At 49.0% G+C, this 24,890-nt stretch overlaps 1 protein-coding gene across 4 annotated transcripts in view; it reads right to left on the bottom strand.

Moving 5' to 3' along the window:
• Nucleotides 1–24,890, bottom strand: part of LOC122556844 (C-terminal-binding protein 1-like) — a 96,328-nt gene that overhangs the window by 51,656 nt on the left and 19,782 nt on the right. Inside the window, exon 1 of one of the 4 annotated variants that reach the window (XM_043704087.1) lies at nucleotides 14,926–15,021. The exons of the other annotated variants lie outside the window; for them this stretch is intronic. Coding sequence (XP_043560022.1) covers nucleotides 14,926–14,932 — 7 coding nt within the window. The 5' untranslated portion in view covers nucleotides 14,933–15,021. Of the gene's footprint in view, nucleotides 1–14,925; nucleotides 15,022–24,890 lie in introns of those variants that run through there. 4 annotated transcript variants of the gene reach the window in all.

The raw sequence follows: 24,890 nt of genomic DNA, 5'->3' as shown, positions 1-24,890 counted from the left end.
GTGGCAGCAGGCCATTCCGCCCATCAAGTCCACACCGACTCTCCAAACAGCACCGCACCCACCCTATCCCTGTAAATCCACAGTCCCAATGGCTAACATCAAACCACCCCCCCCCCCACTCCAAAAAAAAGGGCTAAAAGGTCGGAACTGGGATAATGTGGGAGGAGGGGAAGTGAGGAAACCGGTGAAGCCCACATTGATGCCATGGGGTTGAAGTTTTTCCTCCAGGTGTCGAGTGGTGAGGGAGCCGCGATGGAGGAAGCCCAGGACCTGCATGTCCTCGGCAGAGTGGGAGGGGGAGTTGAAATGTTCAGTCACTGGGTGGTAAGGTTGATTGGTGTGGTGTCCCAGAGATTCTCTACAGTGTGGAAACTTGCCCTTCGGCCCAACAAGTCCACACCACCCCTCCGAAGAGAAACTCACCCAAACCCATTCCCCTACCCTCTATTTACCCCTAATGCACCTAACACTGTGGGTACTGTGGTTGTCTGTTTAGCTGGGTATGTCCCCAGATGTTTCATGACATAAACTTTGCCTTGTGTCCCTGACATTGGTCAAGCTGAGTTAGATTAGAATAGGCCCTTCAGCACAAAAAGTCCACACCAACACTCTGAAAAATAACACACCAAATGCATTCCCCTACCCTATATTTACCCCTGACTAATGCACCTAACCCTATGGGCAATTTAGCACGGCCAATTCACCTGACCTGCACATCCAGAGGAAACCCACGCAGACACAGGGAGAATGCGCACACTCCACACAGGCAGACGGGAATCGAACCCAGGATCCTGGTGCTGTGAGGCAGCAGTGCTAACCACTGAGCCATCCATGTTCTGAAGTGCTCTGCGAGTAGATGTCCTGTCTTCCAAGTGTAGAGGAGACAGCATCAGGCAGAGTAAATGACATGCGTGGAAGTGCAAGTACAACTCTAATGGATGTGGAAGGTTCCTTTGGGGCCTTGAATGGAGGTGAGGGAGAAGGTGTGGGCGCAGGTTTTGCAATTCCTGTAATGGCAGGGGAAGGTGCTGGAAAGGGCATGGACCTGACAAGGTAGTGGCAGAGGGAATGATCTTTATGGAAAGGGATAGGGGTGGGGAGGGAAATATATCTCTGTTAGTGGAGTCCATTTGTATGTGGAAGATGTTGTGATGTATACAGAGGTTGATGGGGTGGAAGGCGGGGGTTTCTGTCCATGGCCAATCCACCCTGACCTGCACAGGTTTGGACTGTGGGAGGAAACCACAGCACCTGAAGCAGACCCACACAGACACAGGGAGAATGTGCAAACTCCACAGAGGGATGTGTGTCAGTGTGACTTTACAGCATTACCCATGGGTGTGCTGAAAGATGAAGGCTAACCTACATTGTATTTGCCACATAATTCTCACTCCGCTTAGAGCGGACGGACATGTCACTGCAGAATGACAACTGCTGAAAATGTAGATTCATCCCCTGCAGCATTCAAGCCCCCATGACTAAGGTATGAGGAAGATGGGTGGGCTTACTGGGGATTGTGTTTCTCACCCACTGTGATCTCCTTGACTTACAACTTTGTTTTCAAGGGTGCGGTATCCAGAGAAGGATATCAGAGAGCTTTTCGGAATGAGCCTAAGAATTGTTTTCTACCTTTCCATCAATGTTGCTTGGTGACCTGGTTAACATGGGGTTTGAGCGAATCCCATGGTGGAGGAGGGTGGGATAGCCTGATGAATGAGCAGCTCTTTCCCCGTGCTCTCCTTTGATGCATTAATACGGCAGACAAAAAAAGGGAGAAGTGTGCGCTTCCATGTGCCCATTAGATTGGGATTTGGAGCTGGACACTCGTCATGATAAATAGCCAATCAGGCGCAGCGTTGAAATGTCTTGGAGCACCATGCTGCTACAGATGTAATGGTTATCACACGCTCCTCAAACGTAAGAGGTCCCTGGTTCAAAGCTGGGCAGTCACATTATTAAAGCTGCGGTGAGGGGATGTGGAGCTGGCTGCAAGCCCTACTTTGTACTGGAATCGGTTTCTTCGAGGAAAGGGAAGACCTTTTAGAAAGGAGATAAGGAGGAACCTCTTCAGCCAGAGAGTGGGGAATCTGTGGAATTCACTGCCACAGAAGGCTGTGGAGGCCTGGTCATTGAGTATATTTAAGACTGAGTTAGATAGGTTCTGGAGTATCAAGGGTTACAGGGAGAAAACGGGGGAACGGGGATGAGAAACTTATCAGCCATGATTGAATGGCAGAGCAGACTTGATGGGCTGAATGGCCTAATTTCTGCTCCTATGTCTTATGGACATTTGCACTTAGGGTTCTTGTGGAAGAATGGTACTGTCCCAAGCCGATTAAACTATAGACTGAGTTGGGAGGACCAGGGAGCACCCGAGGAGCAGGAAAATCGATGTTTCAGGCAAAAGCCCTTCATCACCGCTCTAATCTGGACTCTGGTCTCCAGCATCTGCAGACCTCACCTTCGCCTGGAGGACCAGGGTTGAAGGCCCATATGCACCCAGGTGTAGCCCCCAGGCTGATCAAACGACAGATGGTCTTGGGAATTCCATTCGAGATATACAGTGTTGCTAGGGAGGGAGTTCCAGACATCTGACATAGTAACAGTGGGTCAAGCACAAGGCGACAATTGTGATAGGAAAGGAAAAAAAAACAAAAGCAAACTCAAAACAGCTCAACTTCAATTAGACTGAGTCACAGTACGACATGGACACTGGGCTCCTGTCCTTCACCAACTTAACCTAAACCTCAAGTCACCTCACCTCTCAAAATCACTGAACACAGCAAGCCGCAGACATGTACTTCCTCAGGCAAGTTACTAGCACGTACACAGATACTTTCCCACGGGCAAACTGCCAGGCACCCGACCCTGAGGCAAATCCACACACACACACACCCACTGACAGACAGCTGAACTTTCTCCCTTCAAAGTACTTAACCCTAATTGGGAAGCTGTAATACCTTAATTTGACTTTTCCAGCCAGTGGGTCTGATCTCTGCCAGTGCTCTGGCTGACTGTTCTATCCTGATTTATTTCCATCAGCTTTGGGTGGAGAGATTAAAGTGGACTACACGCTGATTATTCCCATCCTTCCCTTACTTCCAACATCTTCCGCAGGACGTCTCCAAGCCCAGTAAACAAATGGAATTGTATCCAATGGTAAACTTCCTTTAAAAGGTTAGTTATTGTGTTTGTTCCACAATAAATGTGACTGGTCACAGAGAGACAGAGATATCATACAAAGCCCACGTACGACTCTAGACTGCCCCAGTGACTTGGCCCTCAGGTTTCAGTGTTGGACAGGAATGATCCCTTAGACCATCCAACTCAAGTACTTTTCTTAGCCAGCAACACTGACTGTACTTCTGCTGGTTTCATCATTCCATCATTCCTGACGAAGGGCTTTTGCCCGAAACGTTGATTTTCCTGCTCCTCGGATGCTGCCTGACCTGCTGTGCTTTTCCAGCACCACTCTAATCTTGACTCTGATCTCCAGCAGCTGCAGTCCTCACTTTCACCTTCATCGTACCAGCCCGTTCAGTAATCTAATCCAGACAGCACCCTCCAATACCAACTCTATAGATTCCGATTCATCGTGATAGAGGGATGGAGTTTAAAAGCAGGGAGGTTATGCTGCTGTTGTACAAGGTGCTGGTGAGGCCACACACCTGGAGGACTGTGGGCAGTTTTGGTCTCCTTACCGGAGAAAGGTCATACAGGACAAGCTCAGTTATTTGAATGTCAATTATTCAAATTCTGGATTATCCGAACAAGATGTCTAGGTCCTGTAAAAACGTTATCCAAACAAATTACTCCCTGCCCGTCTCGTTCGGATAATCGGGGTTGTTCTGGGACGGGTACTGGAGGGAGTGCAGAGGAGATTCACCAGGTTGATTCCGAAATTGAGGGGGTGACCTTATTACGCGAGTCAGGTTATACTCATTGGTATTTAGCAGAATGAGGGGGCCTCTTATAGAAGGATATAAAACAATGAAGGGAATAAATAAGATAGAAGCAGGAGGTTGTTTCCACTAGCGGGTGGAACTAGAACTAGGGGGCACAGCCTCAAAATAAAAGGGGGGGCAGATTTAAGCCTGAGCTGAGGAGGAACTTCTTCACCCAAAGGGTTGTGAATCTGTGAATTCCCCGCCCAGTGAAGTAGTTGAGGTTACTTCACAATGTTTGAGGCAAAGATGGATTTTTGAACAGTAAAGGAGTTAAGGGTTACGGTGAGCGGGCAGGTAAAGTGGAGCTGAGGCCATGAAAAGGTTAACCATGATCTTATTGAACGGGGGAGCAGCGTCGATGGGCCAGATGGCCTACTCCTGCTCCTAGTTCTCATGTTTTTTATACCGTCAAGTTCAGTGACACAGCGTTATGTAAATAGGGAATCTGTGAATGTCTGAAATGGAACAGGGTTGAATCAGCAAGGATGCTAGATACTGGTTTTTAAATTTAGAAAAAAGCCCAGATGCAGTGATTTCTACTTTAAATTGCAGAGGGACACGGTGCTGTCATCAGACAGGAAAAGTTTAGAGGGATATAGAACAAAAGCAGGCAAATGGGACTAGTTCAGTTTTGGAAACCTGATGGGCATGGACGAGTTGGACCAAAGGGTCTGTTTCTATCTATAAACACACCCTGTATGAGATTATGGCCCAAAGGTTTCTAAAGAAATGACAAATAGTTGAATGAATGGAAATGCTGCAGAACTAATTATTTCAGGGTAAATAAGCAAAATGTCCCTGGATAATGTGTAACCATTTGTTGCTGAATTATGTGCATTTTGCAGCATATCTAACATAAAAACGTGCAAATTAAGAGCACAAGGAGACCATTCAGCCCCTTGGAAGCCATCCCACCATTCGAGAACATCATGGCTGATCGGATTGCAGCCTCAACTGTACCATCCTGTCCATCACCCGCGGGCTTGGGGGCTGCTTTCAAGAATCTCGTTAAAAATCCCACAACACCAGGTTATAGTCCAACAGGATTATTTGGAAGTACAAGTTTTTGGAACGCTGCTCCTTCATCAAGTAGATAGCTATCCGATAAAGGAGCAGCGCTCTGAAACCTAGTGTGCTTCCAAATAAACCTGCTGGACTATAACCTGTTGTGTGATGTTTTAAACTTTGTCCAACACTGGCACCTCCAAATCAAGAATCTAAATACCTCTGCCTTAAAATTAATCAAATCCACAGACCAACCACCCCCAGAAATCACCTCCTTGCCTTTGTCTCAATTAGGAGACCTTTAATTTGTAACCCATATCCCCGACCTACAAGGGAGACGATCCTTCCAGCTTTCACCCAGACAATCACCCCTTCACTATTCCAAACTCCATTGAATACTGGTGCAACCTCACCAACCTTTCCCCAGAAAATATCTCCTTTAACTCAGGTACATGTTAATCACCACAGTGAGGCCTGCTTTGTAAAAACCAATGCAAAAATTCAACACTGCAGCCGCAGAATGATTAATGGCGAGGTACCTTTGCCATCCTTACTATTTTCTCATTAACAGATGGGCGGCACGGTGGCTCAGTGACTAACACTGCTGCCTCACAGTGACAGGGACCCGGGTTCGATTCCAGCCTCGGGCGATGGTCTGTGTGGAGTTTGCACATTCTCCCCGTGTCTGTGTGGGTTTCCTCCGGGTGCTCCAATTTCCTCCCACAGTCCAAAGATGTGCAGGTCAGGTGAATTGGCCATGCTAAATTGCTCAGTGTTAGGTGCATTAGTCACAGGGAAATGGGTCTGGGTGGGTTACTCTTCGGAGGGGCGGTGTAGACTGGTTGGGCCGAAGAGCCTGTTTCCACACTGTAGGGAATCTAATCTAATCTAAAAAGATGCCCCCTCATCAGAACTCAATACTTGCCCTGGAAATGTCTGAATGAATATAAAACTTCAGAGACACCGGATGTAAACCGATCCTGAGGTCAGGCCATGAGATCTGACATGTTGCATGGTCTCCAGACAGCCCAAACACACCGATGTAAATTATACAAACCCTGTGCAGTGGGGAATGGGACTCTGCCACCCCCCACCCCACCTTATACACACAATTTTCCGTCTCAGCACGTCAGAGTGGGTGGGGGAAGTTCTCCTTGCCAGTTTGTACAGCAAAGCCCAACTTCCTCCAGATCAGAACGCCCTTCCTTTGGGAAGCAGATACTAAAAGCCTTGGAACAAAGCCAGTTTCTAATTTCTTACACTGCCGCGCTCGATGGGCAATTGCAGCTGCTAAAAAAGACCAAGACCTTGCTAAGCAAGTTACAGATAAATGGCATTAAAATGCAACCCCCCCACCCACCGCAGACAGTGTGCTGATGGGCTATCCCGCAATTTAGGTAGGGCAGGATACAAATGGCTTGGCATCCTCTACTCTTGTAAGCAGAACAGTTCAGCAGTGTAGTGGAACAGAGGGTCCTTGGAGTTCAGATGCACGGTTCTCTGAAAGTGGAGTCCCTGAAAGGTAGACAGGGCAGGGAAGGCAGCTTTTGGCACACTGGCCTTCATCAGTCAGGGCGTTGAGTAGAGAAGTTGGAAAGTTATATTGCAGTTGTACAGGATGTTGGTGAGGCCACACTTGGAGTATGGCGTGCCATTTTGGTCACCTTGCTATAGGAAGGATGGTATTAAACTGGAAAAGAGTACAGAAAAACATTCACAAGGATGTTGCCAGGAATTTATGGGTATGAGTTATAGGAAAAGGTGGGACAACTGGGACTTTATTTTCTTTAGAGCATAGGAGACTGAGGGGGGACCTTATAGAAGTGTTTAAAAGATCATGAGGGGCATGGATAGGATGAATGCACTTTTTTTCCCTCAGGGTTGGGGAATGGAGGACTAGAGGACATCAGTTTAAGATTAGAAGAGAAAAAAATAAAAGGGAACCCAAGGGAAATATTTTTACATAGGTGGTACGCTTATGAAATGAGTAGCCAGGGGAAGTGGTTGAGATGAGTACATTAACAACATTTAAAAGGCATTTGGACAAATACATGGACAGGCAAGGTTTAGAAGGATATGGGCCAAGTGCAGGGAAACGAGGTTAGCATGGATGGACATTTTGGTCGGCATGGACCAGTTTGGGTCAAAGGGCTTGTCTCTGTGCTGTAGGGACTCTGACTCATTCAAGTGGCAAGTTAGAAATACAACCCTTTTTATGAAAAAGGACTTAATTACTTCAGCTCTCAGTATCACTGCACTGCTTCTGGCTTCACTCAGCCTGTTTATTAACTCCAACCCTGTAGAATATTAGCCCATGCCTTGACTCAGTGTCAGGTTCAGTCGCTTTTCCCAGTCTCAAGCTTAATATCAGATTCATTAATTAAATATTCAATTACACCTTAGAATATAGGAGTTGGAACGCGATGTTGAGGTTGCAAAGGAAATTGTATAGTCTCATCTGGAGTATTGTGTGCAGTTCTGGTCTGGAAGGATATTATAGGCGAAAGGGGTTCAGAAGAGATTTACAAGGATGTTGTCAGGAATGAAAGGTTTGAGTTATGGGGAGAGATTGGACAGGCTGAAATATTTTTCACGAGAGGGTATGAGGTTGAGAGGTGACCTTATAGAGGTTTATAAAATTGCAAGGGGTATAGATAAGGTAAATGGCAGGTATCTTTCCCTAGGGTGGGTGATTTCATGATTAGGAGGTGTATTTTTTAAGGTGAGAGGGAAAAGATTTAGAAAAGGTACAAGTGGCGTTTTGTGTGAGGAATGAATTTCCCGAGGCAGTAACGGATATAAGTATAGTTACAACGTTCAGTTGCACCCAACCTGGAATATTTTGCAAGGCATGGAAGTACTTGAAGGGGACAGAGGAGCCTTACACTTAACAGTGTTAGCATTTGCTGGACTGTGCTTGCAAACAAACCCAGACTTAACCTCCTCGTACTTGATGGGGTAGCATATATAAACTAGGAACACTTAATCTGATCAATAATGGTGAAAGGAGCAAGAAGGCGAAGGCGTCACCTCACAAAATCCCAGAAGGAGAGCTAAATACAACTGTTAGGTTTATCTGTAAAATAAAATGAAAGGATTGCATTTGACATCTCTACAATAAACTGTGTTGCTTAATCTCTCTTTGTGTCACTGAATAAAGTGTGCGTGCACATTTACACGTGTATGCACACGTCTAGAACTAGTTGTGGCTTCCTGCAGATGTACCGGAGATCCCATTACCTACTAGATTGCCCTTCAAGACTAATGTCAACCTGTTACATGGCTCGTTTGAATGTGGGCATTTTAGTTTGAAGTAATCAGCAGTATTTAGACACGACCTTGTTGTACAATAAACCTTAGACTGTGCATATAAAATGAGTAACATCAACAGACCAGTCAAGTGGATAGAGCATCGGCAAATGGAATTCAATCCTGAAAAAAGCATGAAATAATGCACTTCAAGAGGGTGAAAAATGCAGAAGTTACAATATGAATGCAGGACCCAGGAAGGTACTGAAGCTCAGGGGGACCTTAGTATGTATGTATCCACAGGCCCCTGAAGATAGCAGGGAGGCAGATCTGGTGACAGAGAAGGCATACTGGCCTTTACGAGCTGAGGCCCAGAATACAACAGTAGGATGACATGCTGGAACTGCATAAAATGCTGGTTCAGCCACAGCTGGAGAGGTGGATGCAGTTCTGGTCACCGCATTGTAGGAAAGAGCAGATTGCACAAGAGGTAGAAGAGAAGAGATTTGCTAAGATGCTGCCTGGGCTAGATGGTCAGAGCTATCAGGAAAGATTGCATCGGCTGGGCTTGGAACAGCTAAGATTGGGAAAGGCCCCAAAGGGGATGTACAAGATGTAGGGTGGGTAAAAAGGCACTTTATCCATTAGTAGATAGGTCAAAACAAAAGAGGTATAGATTTAAAGGAAAAAGGGCTGGACATCTGACTCTAAAAGGAGGGTCGAGGATAATGCTTTATTACACACCCAGTCTTGGGAGCGTGGAACTCAGTCCTGAAGGGATGGTCAAGTCAGAAACTCTAACATTTAAGCAGTAGTTAGATACCCCCTTGCATCGCCATAGCCTCCAGGGCTATGGGAGCACAAGCTGGATCTTTGGAGCTGGATCATTGTTGACTGACATGGAAAGGATGGGTTGATGAAAGCACATAAGGGGATCAAACTTGCATGAGATTTCAGGTTAACTCTGCCTTCCATCACTTCCTGTCCAGTGTTGACAGTGCAATTACAGTTGGTGGGTGTGCGTGTGGAAACACAGGTGTAGCGGTGCATGTTCACTTTGTATAAAAACCAGATCCCAAGCAGAACAAGCTCTTAATGGAGAGCGCGAGGAGTTAATAAACTGCTTCAAACTATGAATATTTAATATTCTGGAACAGAAGTGCACCCTGTTGGAATATAAAGCCTGCAATATCATTCAGGGTATCACAGATGATTTTGCTTTCAGAAACAATGCATCAATCGCACCCTATTGATCTTCAAAACCTTGAGCAATCTTTGCTTTCTGGATTGGACTGGATATAACTATTATGATGTAAGTACCTCATACGCGGACCATCAAACCTCTGACATGTCTGCAAAATGGCAACGCAGTCTTTCGGGAAATGTATAGGAGTTTAAAAATTCATTTTTTAGCTGTGGGAATTGCTAGCAAGTGCAGCACTTCATGCCTACCCCTAGTGGCCTAGAAAAGGTGGTCGGGTGGGGGGGGTTTCTTCTTCCTGCTCGGCTTCAGTCCATGTAGTGACAGCACAATGCTATTAGACAGACAACCCCAGAGGTTCAGTCAGAAGGAAGTGAACAGTCGTATGTTCAAGTCGAGACAGAGAGATGCACCCAGATCCTGTTGCCCATAACTTACAGATCTCCTTCAAGAAATGATGCAGGTATACAAACAAATATCACTTTTTTCACTGAAAAATTACTCTTTAAACACAATAAGCCTTCGACAGAATGGACGTTTCTCGAGTTGGTAAGCATATCTCTGGCAGAGCAATGCAGCGTACAATTTGTTTGAGTGTAAAATTGCACTCAACGAACTCTAGATCAATACTTAGTTATGCTGCGAGTTTTATGTCAAATCAGCACCATCATTTCATAGCAGGGCACACTGATAAATCAGATATCGGATGGTGATATTACTCAGTTAGCAAGCCATCTGCAAAGTTATTTTAAGCATACCTTGAACAATGTTAATTTTTAAAAAATACTGAACAACCATTCACAAATTTACACCATCAGAAAATGTTACGGAAGGCTCCTCCTCTCTCGAGCACATTCTACAACCAATTATTGAAATCAACATCACCAAGGATTAAACATGCATTTGGAACATCTTAGTACATTTGGGAATACAGTCGGTTCTGATGTAAGGCGTTAGTTCAGTTCTCATGTGATCTCACGTTATAAGAAAATCGCACAATAGCCGAGCCAGTTAAACTAATGGGGCCAGAACCGCATTGTAGCCACAGACAAGGAAAGCTCGCCTTCTACAAATAACAGCCTAAATTCTTCAACTGCATTAAAGCCAACTGGTGTTGAAAAAACACGCATTATAGCAGATCTGACTTGTGCCAAAGTAAATCCATCAGATGCACTAAGGCCTGTAGTCAGAAAGATCTGTATGTTACCTTGAAAAGAAAGTGATAGACTAAAGACATAGGAGCAGAAATTAGGCCATTCAGCTCATCGAGTCTGCTCCACCATTCAATCATGGCTGATACGTTTCTCAAACCCCATTCTCCCACTTTCTCCCGTAACCCTTGATCCCCATCAAAATCAAAAACAAGTCTTTCCCCATCTTAGGTATACTCAATGAGCTAGCCTCCACACCCTCCCAAGGCAGTGAATTCTATCGATTTTAACAAAACATTCTTTTATGAATAGGACAAGTGCATTTTGGTGTTGCTGCAAGTTGCACAAAACCTGCAGCAAGGAACTGACAAAGAAATAGAAATGTGGCTACAAAAAAAAAAGCAAGAGCAGGTGAAACTTAATATTTAGTCATAGTCATAGAGAGGTACAGCACGGAAACAGACCCTTCAGTCCAACCCGTCCATGCCGACCAGATATTCCAACCCAATCTAGTCCCACCTGCCAGCACCCGGCCCATATCCCTCCAAACCCTTCCTATTCATATACCCATCCAAATGCCTCTTAAAACGTTGCAATTATACCAGCCTCCACCACATCCTCTGGCAGCTCATTCCATACACGTACCACCCTCTGTGTGAAAAAGTTGCCTCTTAGGTCTCTTTTATATCTTTCCCCTCTCACCGTAAACCTATGCCCTCTAGTTCTGTTCTGGACTCCCCCACCCCAGGGAAAAGACTTTGTCTATTTATCCTAGCCATGCCCCTCAATTTTATAAACCTCTATAAAGGTCACCCTCAGCCTCCAACGCTCCAGGGAAAACAGCCCCAGCCTGTTCAGCCTCTCCCTGTAGCTCAAATCCTCCAACCCTGGCAACATCCTTTTAAATCTTTTCTGAACCCTTTCAAGTTTCACAACATCTTCCCATCGACAGGAAGGAGACCAGAATTGCACACAATATTCCAGCAGTGGCCTAACCAATGTCCTGTACAGCCGCAATATAACCTCCCAACTCCTGTACTCAATACTCTGACCAATAAAAAAAAACATACCAAACGCCTTCCTCACTATCCTATCTACCTGCGACTCCACTTTCAAGGAGCTATGAACCTGCACTCCAAGGTCTCTTTGTTCAACAACACTCCCTAGGACCTTACCATTAAGGTGTGCAAATTCTGCTAAGATTTGCTTTCCCAAAATGCAGCACTTCGCATTTATCTGAATTAAACTCCATCTGCCACGCCTCAGCCCATTGGCCCGTCTGGTCAAGATCCTGTTGTAATCAGGAGGTAACCTTTTTCACTGTCCACTACACCTCCAATTTTGGTGTCACCTTACTGCCAGAGTGCAGAGTAAGTGCTTTACTGGTGTCAGCCTTGGCTGCTGCAGAACCCCCACCACAGTGTCACAGAGACCGGAGTTCCAGCCGCACTGAAGGAGCTCTGCTCCACTGCTCGTCACGTTGCATGGCAGAAATGCTCAGGAACCGTGAGGTCTACAGGTAACAAAAGACATAGTCGAGGGTTTCAGCAGCAGACCAGATGAGGCAGGCAGACAGTTAGGACATGGCACAGGCAATCTGACCACAGGTGTGGAGTTGTAATTTTGGCAACACGTCCAAACAGGAAAGCCTCAAACTGAAGACGGAGAAAGATGGAATGAGTGGGTGGCAACAGTGGCTTCAATCTTTGCAGTGTATGCAACTTGAGGTAATGCTTGCTGAGAAAGTCTGGATATTAGAGAAGTGGTCTAACAATTTCAATAGTGGTCAAGTAGAAGATGTGGATGCTTCCATCACACTACGTAGCCTTGTGAGAAAAATGCTGTTAGGTGCTGTTGCTGACACTTGACACACAGGGAATAGTGGAACATGGCCAAGGACAAACCCTCAGTGATGGACAAAAGTGATGCAGGAAGGGAAATCTCTACAGGCAGTTCTCTAGTTATGAATGTATAGTTTAAGATGTGGAAGTTCTAGAGAGGGTGCAGAGGTGGTTTACCAGGATGCTGCTTGGACTGGAGGGCATATCTTATGAAGAAAGGTTGAGGGAGCAAGGGTTTCTCTCACTGGAGTGAAGGATGATGAGAGGTAACTTGATAGGGGTGTACAAGATGATGAGAGGCACAGATAGCCAGAGACTTTTTCCCAGGGCCAAAATGTCAATCACGAGGGGGCATAATTTTAAAGGTGATTGGAGGAAGGTTTAGGAGAGATGCCAGAGACAGGTTCTTTACACAGGGAGTGGGGGGCTAGAGGAATGCCCTGCCATCGGTGGTAGTAGAGTCAGATACATAAGGGACATTTAAGCGACTCTTGGACAGCCACATGGATGATAGTACAATGAAGGGGATGTAGGTTAGTCTGATCTTAGAGTTGGATAAAAAGCCAGCACAACATTGAGGGCCGAAGGGCCTGTACTGTTTCATGCCCTACGAATCAAACAAGGCAAATGCAGTCTCACTGAGTCAGGCAATGATGGGGAGGGCTTTAGAAATGGATGGCACAGTCAACCATGTGAAAGGTTGCACATAGGAAGAAACAACTCTCAACACAATTAACTAGGATGTTCTCTGTGACCTTGGTAAGAACGGTTTCAGCACTGCCATGGCCAGACAGAAACCAGGCTGAAGGAACTTCAATACGGAACTCCGGAAACTTGGGCTTTGAGCTGGGCAGACTTAAGCACTTGAGAGGTGGAGGACATCAGTCGTTCACAAGGACAGATGTAAGATCACTGGCTGCTTCTAATTTGAGAAGGGGAACAGAGGTGGGGAATGTTAGGCAGAGAAAAATCAATCACTACATCCATTAACAAGGAAACCATTAGATAAACTGAGTGGTCAGTAGAATGGAGTGAGGGTGTGGGAATAAAAGGTCAAAAAGGAGAAGAGGTGGGCACTGGAAGGGGGGGATATACCACAAAGCACATTATTGGAGAGCCAACTTATTCCAATAGGCAGTAAGATATCAATTATTGGATTATCACAGAATATCAGAATACATTCTCTGTCAGTGTGGCATTAAAACACACATTTAACAGCACTGAAAGGAAGATCCCTTACTTGGCAATTTGTTTTGAGGAGAATGTGGGGTGAGGGTGTGGGAATAAAGGTCAAAAAAGGAGCAAGAGGTGGGGAATGGGGAGGGGGCAAATTTGCCCAAATACCACAATGCAAACCAGCAGATAAGGTGATAACGTGGGAGTGAACTTATCTAACAGTTAACAGTACTGACATAAAGATCCCTTACTTTACGTCTTTTAAAAAGAAAAGTTTTTTTTTTAAAAACGTTATCTAACGTCCTCCCAGCAGCCCCCACCCATTCTATTTCGGGCAAGGTTGCTTGAAACAGAATTGATGAGTGGAAGCAGTCAGTCAGCCAGCCAATTATCCTCTAGCAACAAACTGCACGAGCCAAACCGTCTGAACCACAGGAGAACTGCCAGATCCTTACATTTACACACTTAAACCCAATCAGTTGGTATAGAACCCAGCCAGAAAGCAAACATCACCACCATGTACTGAATGCCACTGAAGCTTCAACTCCATTAGTTTCTCTCCCATGTAATCACCTTACCTGCTACTTGCTGACTGGAATATTGCTGATTCCCCAGCGAACAGGCAATCCTATCGATTATTATTGTATTCTCCACTCTCCCCTCAGATCAGCGTCCGAGTGTCACACTGCAGTTTGTATCCCCTACACAACATTTAAATCACTCCACACTTGATTGACAGAGAGCACTTAGCTCATTTGACTGCTTGTAGAAGTTTTTTTCCCCAAAAGATCACTGTACAAATATTTGACACATGTCCTCAACATTCTATCTTGTGAAGCAGAGTAAAGAAAAACAGATGGGCTTTTACTTTCTAAAAAAAAACACAGGATGTTAAAACCGTATTTACTATCTGACATCTTGGCCTGTAACGGCAGATTGCTTCCCCCCTCAAAAATAAAAGTAAATCGTAAGTTTTGAATGATCAGTTTCCCATCACGGCAGCAACATGGTGCCCGACGTTTCTGCAACAATAAAAGTAGAGAGGTCCCTGCCAATAAGCTCAAAGAGTACACAGAAACCTCTGTTCAAGTCTGTTTTCAAACAGTAGCAAGCCAGCTGCTACAACCCCACCCTGACCTTACCAAGGGAAGGGAAAATGAAATCAATTCCCTTCCCCCCCACACCCCACCGCCCCGGTCAACTTACACCCATTGCAACATCAGTACGGCATAAAGGAACACAGCAAACATTTAAAGGGTTGCATCAAAAAGCACAGGAAAGAGCAGCAGCAGAGAAAGAGAGAGAGAGCGCGAGCCAGAGACGGAGTGTGACAGCAAGGGAAGGGAGGAACTAACCTTGCATTCCTGTCTTTACGGTTCTCTCCACAGGCTGCTAGGCCAGTTCGGGAAAGCAATGGAGAATGTGCAGTGTGTGTTCCACACACACACACACACACACACAGCTTCAAGACAAACCAATCAGACACAGACATTATTCAGTGGCAGCCAACCATGACAAAGCTCATTAGCTATACATCTTGCTCTTTTCGTTAAAGAGTCCCGGACTACTAACAGTGAATTTTATTCAGTGGGGCTCTTTTTAAAAATAAAGAAAGAGAAAAAGCCACTAATTCCCATCAGGATAAAGCGCGGGCCAGCCTCCCTCGGGAGAGGTTAAGGATAAGATGTCGGGAACAGAGTCGTGTATTTGAGGTAATTCACTCAGCCAATCCCAGTGCCTGCTGCCCTGCAAATAAAATAACTACCTTGACTGTCCAGCCCACACAACCTACAGGAATAATTACTGCAATGTGCTGGTATTTACTCAACAGGGAATTTGTAGGTCATTTCTCAAGAGCACTCATCAGTTTAACGAAAACTGCAGAGAGTTCCACAAATTCCCAACTTTAAAATCAAAGAGATCCGAAGGCAGGGCAGGACTTAAGGTCTCTCGTTCAGCAAAACTTGTTAGTGTGTCCCTAAAAACCTGCACATCCTTTTATATCATTCCATTTTTCTCAAAACTCATACAGGGGTGAGAATGACTGAAGGACCATGCAGTAAGTTGGAGGCAAAACCTCACTAGTTTTACAACTCTACTCCAAATTAGATACAGCACAATTTCATTTTCGGGTAAATACAACGCACTACTTTGAAACCAGGCATCAGTTTTATTAGTTGGTTACTTCAGCACATCTCGCCTAAGGGCCCCCACAGACCATGACTGCACTTCTGTATTTACCGATACAGAACAACCTCAGTTATTCAAACGTCAATTATCCAAGTTTTGGATTATCCAAACAAGATCTTAGGTCCCGTAAAAATGTCATCAGTTATCCGAACAAAATACTCCCTGGCCACCTCGCTCAGAGAATCAAGGGTGTTCTGTACAAAGTGATTTCACAAGTGAGAATTGCACCGTTTAGCGGTTGACGGAGGGTAACATCATCCAATGAATCAGATTTTAAAGGGGAAGGGAAAGGAGCACAGAGTAACTCCCAGAGGAATAGACAGCACTGCTGCCTCACAGCGCCAGAGACTCAGATTCGATTCCAGCCTCGGGCGACAGTCTGTGTGGAGTTTGCACATCCTCCCAGTGTCTGCGTGGGTTTCCTTCCACAATTCAAAGACAGTTGGCCGTGCTCAATTGTTCCGTAGTGTCCAGGGATGTGCAGGCTAGCTCGGGCAATGCAGGGTTACAGGGATAGGCTGGGGGTGGGGGTGGGAGAGGTCAGTGTGGACCTGATGGGTTAAGTGGCCTGCTACACTGTAGGGATTCTCATGAATTCCCCAAGCCCCTCAGCATCAAGGACAGCATTCTCACCAGCGTGCTGCTATCTGCCATTGGGAAATTAGGCCGTGAGAGGTATTTTCAAGGTTGGCAAATAACCTCCTGCAGAGGGGGGGGTAATTTGATGCCACAAAAATGTGCCAGTGGGCAATGTAAAGGACTATCGCTGAACTTGGTGCATTGGCATAAGTGAAATTCAACTACTCATCAACCTCTGCAGACTCGAACCTAACCTCTGTAATTGAGAAGCTAGAACACCAAAACCCAACTGTATGCCCCTTTCTTGTTTAATTCTCCTAATACACTTCCAAAAAAAAAATCACTTTTCCAGGAGGAGGGTGGGGCACATGCCTCACCTTCAATTTTTAGATTAGAATCCTCCAACACTAGCTCAACATTGAGCCCCTCGCTCAACTGTCTTCATCAAAACAATACACAACAGCTTCTGGTAGAAATATTTTGAAGTCATTTAAAACCCTGCTTTAACAGAACAGGTAACAGGAGTGAAGGAGCTCTGGCTGTGGGCAACCTGGAGTAAAGGAAGTTATAACACGGATTTAGGCCATTCGGCCCTCTGTGTCTGTGCCAACCCAAAAGAAAGAGCCTTGAAGGTCGCAAGACTTCAGGTGTAGGTACCACGAAAGGGAATCTTCTAAAAATACCAATAAGTAGGATACTTTACAAACCCAGGTGTAACAAGACATGAAGACAATGGGGAGGTTTCTGTGCTAGCGTATCTACCTCTGGGCCAGGCCTCAGTTCAAGTGCATCAAGGTTTCTGCCTCCACCACCAAACCAGGCAATGAATCCCAGGCATTTGCCACACTCTGGGCGAAGAGTTTTCCCTCACTTCTCCTGCTAATCAGTCACCTTGATCACTGACCTCTCCAAAAGGCTAACCCGTCTTGCCTGTCCCCTCCACATTATGTGCATCTCCATTAAATCAGCACCTGCCCCCTCTTTCTAAAGGTTTATCCAATGTCACTTTGTATCAGCAACGTTCAGGCAGTGTGTCTCAAAATTGTTCTGAACTCTCTCCAGAGCAATTATGCCCTTCCTGGAATGCGGTGACCAGGACTGCACATGAAATTCCAGCTGTGGCCAAAACCGAGTTTTACCAGTTTTCCTAATCAACCGGTTATACACAGTCAGAGATATACAGCACGGAAACAGACCCATCGGTCCAACTCGTCCATGCCGACCAGATATCCCAACCTAATCTAGTCCCGTTTGCCAGCACCTGGCCCATATCCCTCCAAACCCTCCCTATTCATATACCCATCCAAATGCCTCTTAAATGTTGCAATTGTACCAGCCTCCACCACTTCCTCTGGCAGCTCATTCCATACACGTACCACCCTCTGCGTGAAAAAGTTGCTCCTTCGGTCTCTTTTATATCTTTCTCCTCTCACCCTAAACCTACAAGAGCGCGAGAGAGAGAGCAAGAGCGCGAGAGAGAGAGCAAGAGCGCGAGAGAGAGAGCAAGAGCGCGAGAGAGAGAGCAAGAGCGCGAGAGAGAGAGCAAGAGCGCGAGAGAGAGAGCAAGAGCGCGAGAGAGAGAGCAAGAGCGCGAGAGAGAGAGCAAGAGCGCGAGAGAGAGAGCAAGAGCGCGAGAGAGAGAGCAAGAGCGCGAGAGAGAGAGCAAGAGCGCGAGAGAGAGAGCAAGAGCGCGAGAGAGAGAGCAAGAGCGCGAGAGAGAGAGCAAGAGCGCGAGAGAGAGAGCAAGAGCGCGAGAGAGAGAGCAAGAGCGCGAGAGAGAGAGCAAGAGCGCGAGAGAGAGAGCAAGAGCGCGAGAGAGAGAGCAAGAGCGCGAGAGAGAGAGCAAGAGCGCGAGAGAGAGAGCAAGAGCGCGAGAGAGAGAGCAAGAGCGCGAGAGAGAGAGCAAGAGCGCGAGAGAGAGAGCAAGAGCGCGAGAGAGAGAGCAAGAGCGCGAGAGAGAGAGCAAGAGCGCGAGAGAGAGAGCAAGAGCGCGAGAGAGAGAGCAAGAGCGCGAGAGAGAGAGCAAGAGCGCGAGAGAGAGAGCAAGAGCGCGAGAGAGAGAGCAAGAGCGCGAGAGAGAGAGCAAGAGCGCGAGAGAGAGAGCAAGAGCGCGAGAGAGAGAGCAAGAGCGCGAGAGAGAGAGCAAGAGCGCGAGAGAGAGAGCAAGAGCGCGAGAGAGAGAGCAAGAGCGCGAGAGAGAGAGCAAGAGCGCGAGAGAGAGAGCAAGAGCGCGAGAGAGAGAGCAAGAGCGCGAGAGAGAGAGCAAGAGCGCGAGAGAGAGAGCAAGAGCGCGAGAGAGAGAGCAAGAGCGCGAGAGAGAGAGCAAGAGCGCGAGAGAGAGAGCAAGAGCGCGAGAGAGAGAGCAAGAGCGCGAGAGAGAGAGCAAGAGCGCGAGAGAGAGAGCAAGAGCGCGAGAGAGAGAGCAAGAGCGCGAGAGAGAGAGCAAGAGCGCGAGAGAGAGAGCAAGAGCGCGAGAGAGAGAGCAAGAGCGCGAGAGAGAGAGCAAGAGCGCGAGAGAGAGAGCAAGAGCGCGAGAGAGAGAGCAAGAGCGCGAGAGAGAGAGCAAGAGCGCGAGAGAGAGAGCAAGAGCGCGAGAGAGAGAGCAAGAGCGCGAGAGAGAGAGCAAGAGCGCGAGAGAGAGAGCAAGAGCGCGAGAGAGAGAGCAAGAGCGCGAGAGAGAGAGCAAGAGCGCGAGAGAGAGAGCAAGAGCGCGAGAGAGAGAGCAAGAGCGCGAGAGAGAGAGCAAGAGCGCGAGAGAGAGAGCAAGAGCGCGAGAGAGAGAGCAAGAGCGCGAGAGAGAGAGCAAGAGCGCGAGAGAGAGAGCAAGAGCGCGAGAGAGAGAGCAAGAGCGCGAGAGAGAGAGCAAGAGCGCGAGAGAGAGAGCAAGAGCGCGAGAGAGAGAGCAAGAGCGCGAGAGAGAGAGCAAGAGCGCGAGAGAGAGAGCAAGAGCGCGAGAGAGAGAGCAAGAGCGCGAGAGAGAGAGCAAGAGCGCGAGAGAGAGAGCAAGAGCGCGAGAGAGAGAGCAAGAGCGCGAGAGAGAGAGCAAGAGCGCGAGAGAGAGAGCAAGAGCGCGAGAGAGAGAGCAAGAGCGCGAGAGAGAGAGCAAGAGCGCGAGAGAGAGAGCAAGAGCGCGAGAGAGAGAGCAAGAGCGCGAGAGAGAGAGCAAGAGCGCGAGAGAGAGAGCAAGAGCGCGAGAGAGAGAGCAAGAGCGCGAGAGAGAGAGCAAGAGCGCGAGAGAGAGAGCAAGAGCGCGAGAGAGAGAGCAAGAGCGCGAGAGAGAGAGCAAGAGCGCGAGAGAGAGAGCAAGAGCGCGAGAGAGAGAGCAAGAGCGCGAGAGAGAGAGCAAGAGCGCGAGAGAGAGAGCAAGAGCGCGAGAGAGAGAGCAAGAGCGCGAGAGAGAGAGCAAGAGCGCGAGAGAGAGAGCAAGAGCGCGAGAGAGAGAGCAAGAGCGCGAGAGAGAGAGCAAGAGCGCGAGAGAGAGAGCAAGAGCGCGAGAGAGAGAGCAAGAGCGCGAGAGAGAGAGCAAGAGCGCGAGAGAGAGAGCAAGAGCGCGAGAGAGAGAGCAAGAGCGCGAGAGAGAGAGCAAGAGCGCGAGAGAGAGAGCAAGAGCGCGAGAGAGAGAGCAAGAGCGCGAGAGAGAGAGCAAGAGCGCGAGAGAGAGAGCAAGAGCGCGAGAGAGAGAGCAAGAGCGCGAGAGAGAGAGCAAGAGCGCGAGAGAGAGAGCAAGAGCGCGAGAGAGAGAGCAAGAGCGCGAGAGAGAGAGCAAGAGCGCGAGAGAGAGAGCAAGAGCGCGAGAGAGAGAGCAAGAGCGCGAGAGAGAGAGCAAGAGCGCGAGAGAGAGAGCAAGAGCGCGAGAGAGAGAGCAAGAGCGCGAGAGAGAGAGCAAGAGCGCGAGAGAGAGAGCAAGAGCGCGAGAGAGAGAGCAAGAGCGCGAGAGAGAGAGCAAGAGCGCGAGAGAGAGAGCAAGAGCGCGAGAGAGAGAGCAAGAGCGCGAGAGAGAGAGCAAGAGCGCGAGAGAGAGAGCAAGAGCGCGAGAGAGAGAGCAAGAGCGCGAGAGAGAGAGCAAGAGCGCGAGAGAGAGAGCAAGAGCGCGAGAGAGAGAGCAAGAGCGCGAGAGAGAGAGCAAGAGCGCGAGAGAGAGAGCAAGAGCGCGAGAGAGAGAGCAAGAGCGCGAGAGAGAGAGCAAGAGCGCGAGAGAGAGAGCAAGAGCGCGAGAGAGAGAGCAAGAGCGCGAGAGAGAGAGCAAGAGCGCGAGAGAGAGAGCAAGAGCGCGAGAGAGAGAGCAAGAGCGCGAGAGAGAGAGCAAGAGCGCGAGAGAGAGAGCAAGAGCGCGAGAGAGAGAGCAAGAGCGCGAGAGAGAGAGCAAGAGCGCGAGAGAGAGAGCAAGAGCGCGAGAGAGAGAGCAAGAGCGCGAGAGAGAGAGCAAGAGCGCGAGAGAGAGAGCAAGAGCGCGAGAGAGAGAGCAAGAGCGCGAGAGAGAGAGCAAGAGCGCGAGAGAGAGAGCAAGAGCGCGAGAGAGAGAGCAAGAGCGCGAGAGAGAGAGCAAGAGCGCGAGAGAGAGAGCAAGAGCGCGAGAGAGAGAGCAAGAGCGCGAGAGAGAGAGCAAGAGCGCGAGAGAGAGAGCAAGAGCGCGAGAGAGAGAGCAAGAGCGCGAGAGAGAGAGCAAGAGCGCGAGAGAGAGAGCAAGAGCGCGAGAGAGAGAGCAAGAGCGCGAGAGAGAGAGCAAGAGCGCGAGAGAGAGAGCAAGAGCGCGAGAGAGAGAGCAAGAGCGCGAGAGAGAGAGCAAGAGCGCGAGAGAGAGAGCAAGAGCGCGAGAGAGAGAGCAAGAGCGCGAGAGAGAGAGCAAGAGCGCGAGAGAGAGAGCAAGAGCGCGAGAGAGAGAGCAAGAGCGCGAGAGAGAGAGCAAGAGCGCGAGAGAGAGAGCAAGAGCGCGAGAGAGAGAGCAAGAGCGCGAGAGAGAGAGCAAGAGCGCGAGAGAGAGAGCAAGAGCGCGAGAGAGAGAGCAAGAGCGCGAGAGAGAGAGCAAGAGCGCGAGAGAGAGAGCAAGAGCGCGAGAGAGAGAGCAAGAGCGCGAGAGAGAGAGCAAGAGCGCGAGAGAGAGAGCAAGAGCGCGAGAGAGAGAGCAAGAGCGCGAGAGAGAGAGCAAGAGCGCGAGAGAGAGAGCAAGAGCGCGAGAGAGAGAGCAAGAGCGCGAGAGAGAGAGCAAGAGCGCGAGAGAGAGAGCAAGAGCGCGAGAGAGAGAGCAAGAGCGCGAGAGAGAGAGCAAGAGCGCGAGAGAGAGAGCAAGAGCGCGAGAGAGAGAGCAAGAGCGCGAGAGAGAGAGCAAGAGCGCGAGAGAGAGAGCAAGAGCGCGAGAGAGAGAGCAAGAGCGCGAGAGAGAGAGCAAGAGCGCGAGAGAGAGAGCAAGAGCGCGAGAGAGAGAGCAAGAGCGCGAGAGAGAGAGCAAGAGCGCGAGAGAGAGAGCAAGAGCGCGAGAGAGAGAGCAAGAGCGCGAGAGAGAGAGCAAGAGCGCGAGAGAGAGAGCAAGAGCGCGAGAGAGAGAGCAAGAGCGCGAGAGAGAGAGCAAGAGCGCGAGAGAGAGAGCAAGAGCGCGAGAGAGAGAGCAAGAGCGCGAGAGAGAGAGCAAGAGCGCGAGAGAGAGAGCAAGAGCGCGAGAGAGAGAGCAAGAGCGCGAGAGAGAGAGCAAGAGCGCGAGAGAGAGAGCAAGAGCGCGAGAGAGAGAGCAAGAGCGCGAGAGAGAGAGCAAGAGCGCGAGAGAGAGAGCAAGAGCGCGAGAGAGAGAGCAAGAGCGCGAGAGAGAGAGCAAGAGCGCGAGAGAGAGAGCAAGAGCGCGAGAGAGAGAGCAAGAGCGCGAGAGAGAGAGCAAGAGCGCGAGAGAGAGAGCAAGAGCGCGAGAGAGAGAGCAAGAGCGCGAGAGAGAGAGCAAGAGCGCGAGAGAGAGAGCAAGAGCGCGAGAGAGAGAGCAAGAGCGCGAGAGAGAGAGCAAGAGCGCGAGAGAGAGAGCAAGAGCGCGAGAGAGAGAGCAAGAGCGCGAGAGAGAGAGCAAGAGCGCGAGAGAGAGAGCAAGAGCGCGAGAGAGAGAGCAAGAGCGCGAGAGAGAGAGCAAGAGCGCGAGAGAGAGAGCAAGAGCGCGAGAGAGAGAGCAAGAGCGCGAGAGAGAGAGCAAGAGCGCGAGAGAGAGAGCAAGAGCGCGAGAGAGAGAGCAAGAGCGCGAGAGAGAGAGCAAGAGCGCGAGAGAGAGAGCAAGAGCGCGAGAGAGAGAGCAAGAGCGCGAGAGAGAGAGCAAGAGCGCGAGAGAGAGAGCAAGAGCGCGAGAGAGAGAGCAAGAGCGCGAGAGAGAGAGCAAGAGCGCGAGAGAGAGAGCAAGAGCGCGAGAGAGAGAGCAAGAGCGCGAGAGAGAGAGCAAGAGCGCGAGAGAGAGAGCAAGAGCGCGAGAGAGAGAGCAAGAGCGCGAGAGAGAGAGCAAGAGCGCGAGAGAGAGAGCAAGAGCGCGAGAGAGAGAGCAAGAGCGCGAGAGAGAGAGCAAGAGCGCGAGAGAGAGAGCAAGAGCGCGAGAGAGAGAGCAAGAGCGCGAGAGAGAGAGCAAGAGCGCGAGAGAGAGAGCAAGAGCGCGAGAGAGAGAGCAAGAGCGCGAGAGAGAGAGCAAGAGCGCGAGAGAGAGAGCAAGAGCGCGAGAGAGAGAGCAAGAGCGCGAGAGAGAGAGCAAGAGCGCGAGAGAGAGAGCAAGAGCGCGAGAGAGAGAGCAAGAGCGCGAGAGAGAGAGCAAGAGCGCGAGAGAGAGAGCAAGAGCGCGAGAGAGAGAGCAAGAGCGCGAGAGAGAGAGCAAGAGCGCGAGAGAGAGAGCAAGAGCGCGAGAGAGAGAGCAAGAGCGCGAGAGAGAGAGCAAGAGCGCGAGAGAGAGAGCAAGAGCGCGAGAGAGAGAGCAAGAGCGCGAGAGAGAGAGCAAGAGCGCGAGAGAGAGAGCAAGAGCGCGAGAGAGAGAGCAAGAGCGCGAGAGAGAGAGCAAGAGCGCGAGAGAGAGAGCAAGAGCGCGAGAGAGAGAGCAAGAGCGCGAGAGAGAGCGTGAGCGCGAGAGAGAGAGCGTGAGCGAGAGAGAGAGAGAGAGAGAGCGTGAGCGCGAGAGAGAGAGAGCGTGAGCGCGAGAGAGACGGTGCCTGTTTAATCACTCTAAACAAAAGACGCGATCACTGCCGCAAACAGGTCTATTGGGACCTTGAGGTCTCCTTCGGATAATTGGTATTCGGATACTCGAGTTTCCTCTGTACTCAATGCACTGACCAATAAAGCCAAGTATACCAAAGACCTTCTTTACTATCCTGTCGAACTGGGATTCCACTTTCATGGAGACAGAGACCTTGGAGTGCAGGTTTCTTTGTTCAGAGATGTTACTGCACACCTTTGAACCAGGTAGGTCTTTAACCCAGGTCTCCCAGCGGCTGAGGGGGTTACCACAGTATACAACAGGGCCCCTCCCTTTGTACAGCTTGAGCATTATATCCCTGCTTTTGTATTCGGTTCCTTGTCCAAAAAAAGGAAGCTACTCTCTATGCTTGTAGACCATCGACCACGTCATTTTCAAGGAGTTGCAGATGTACCAGGTCTCCCAGCGGCTGAGGGGGTTACCACAGTAAACAACAGGGCCCCTCCCTTTGTACAGCTTGAGCATTATATCCCTGCTTTTGTATTCGGTACCTTGTCCAAAAAAGGAAGCTACTCTCTATGCTTGTAGACCATCGACCACGTCATTTTCAAGGAGTTGCAGATGTACACTCTGAAGTATCTCTTCCATCCAGCCCTCTCAATATCCTTCCATTTACTGTGCAGTCCCTTCCTTCCTTACCCTCCCACAGCTCTCAATTCTGAATTGAATTCTATTCCGCACTTATTGCCCAGTCAATATGCTGCCATTCAAATGACGCTATTGTCTTCACAAAGCAAATACACAGCCATTCCCCATGTCATCTGCAGGTCCCCCCAATCACATCTCCCACACTAAGTCCAAATCATTCGCCCCAGGGCCAGTCATTCCTGAAGAAGGGCCTGTGCCCGAAACGTCGAATCTCCTGTTCCCTGGATGCTGCCTGACCCGCTGTGCTGTTCCAGCAATAAAGTTTCAACTTTGATCTCCAGCATCTGCAGACCTCACTTTCGCCCCAGGGAACAGCAAAGGTAACCAACACCGACCCCTAATGCATCCCTGGAAACCACCTTCTGTTTGCAGGAACACCAACCATTCCCGCCATTAAGTCAACCTTGGTTCCGGTTTGCCATATTCCACCATATCCGACTGTTACTCTCCTGACTAGTGTGCCACCTTGTTAAATGTCTCACTAAAATCCACGTAGATGACATCCACAGCACTACTACGAACAATCCTCACTATCTTCCCGTAATAAAATCCAAATCAACTTAACAAGACCTTCCCCTGCCGAGGCCACACGGACGCTCTCTAATCTAGGCCTTTCTAACAGCCTCTCTCAGAATCTATTCTAATTACTTGTTCTTTGCCAGAGGCTGACTTTCCTTTTTCTGTTTGGTCTTGTTCACACCC

The sequence above is a fragment of the Chiloscyllium plagiosum genome, chromosome 14 (genome assembly GCF_004010195.1).
Source record: "Chiloscyllium plagiosum isolate BGI_BamShark_2017 chromosome 14, ASM401019v2, whole genome shotgun sequence".
NCBI classification, from domain to species: Eukaryota; Metazoa; Chordata; class Chondrichthyes; order Orectolobiformes; family Hemiscylliidae; genus Chiloscyllium; species Chiloscyllium plagiosum.
Note: the sequence above shows the minus strand (reverse complement) of the source record. Positions and strands in the feature narration are given on the sequence as shown.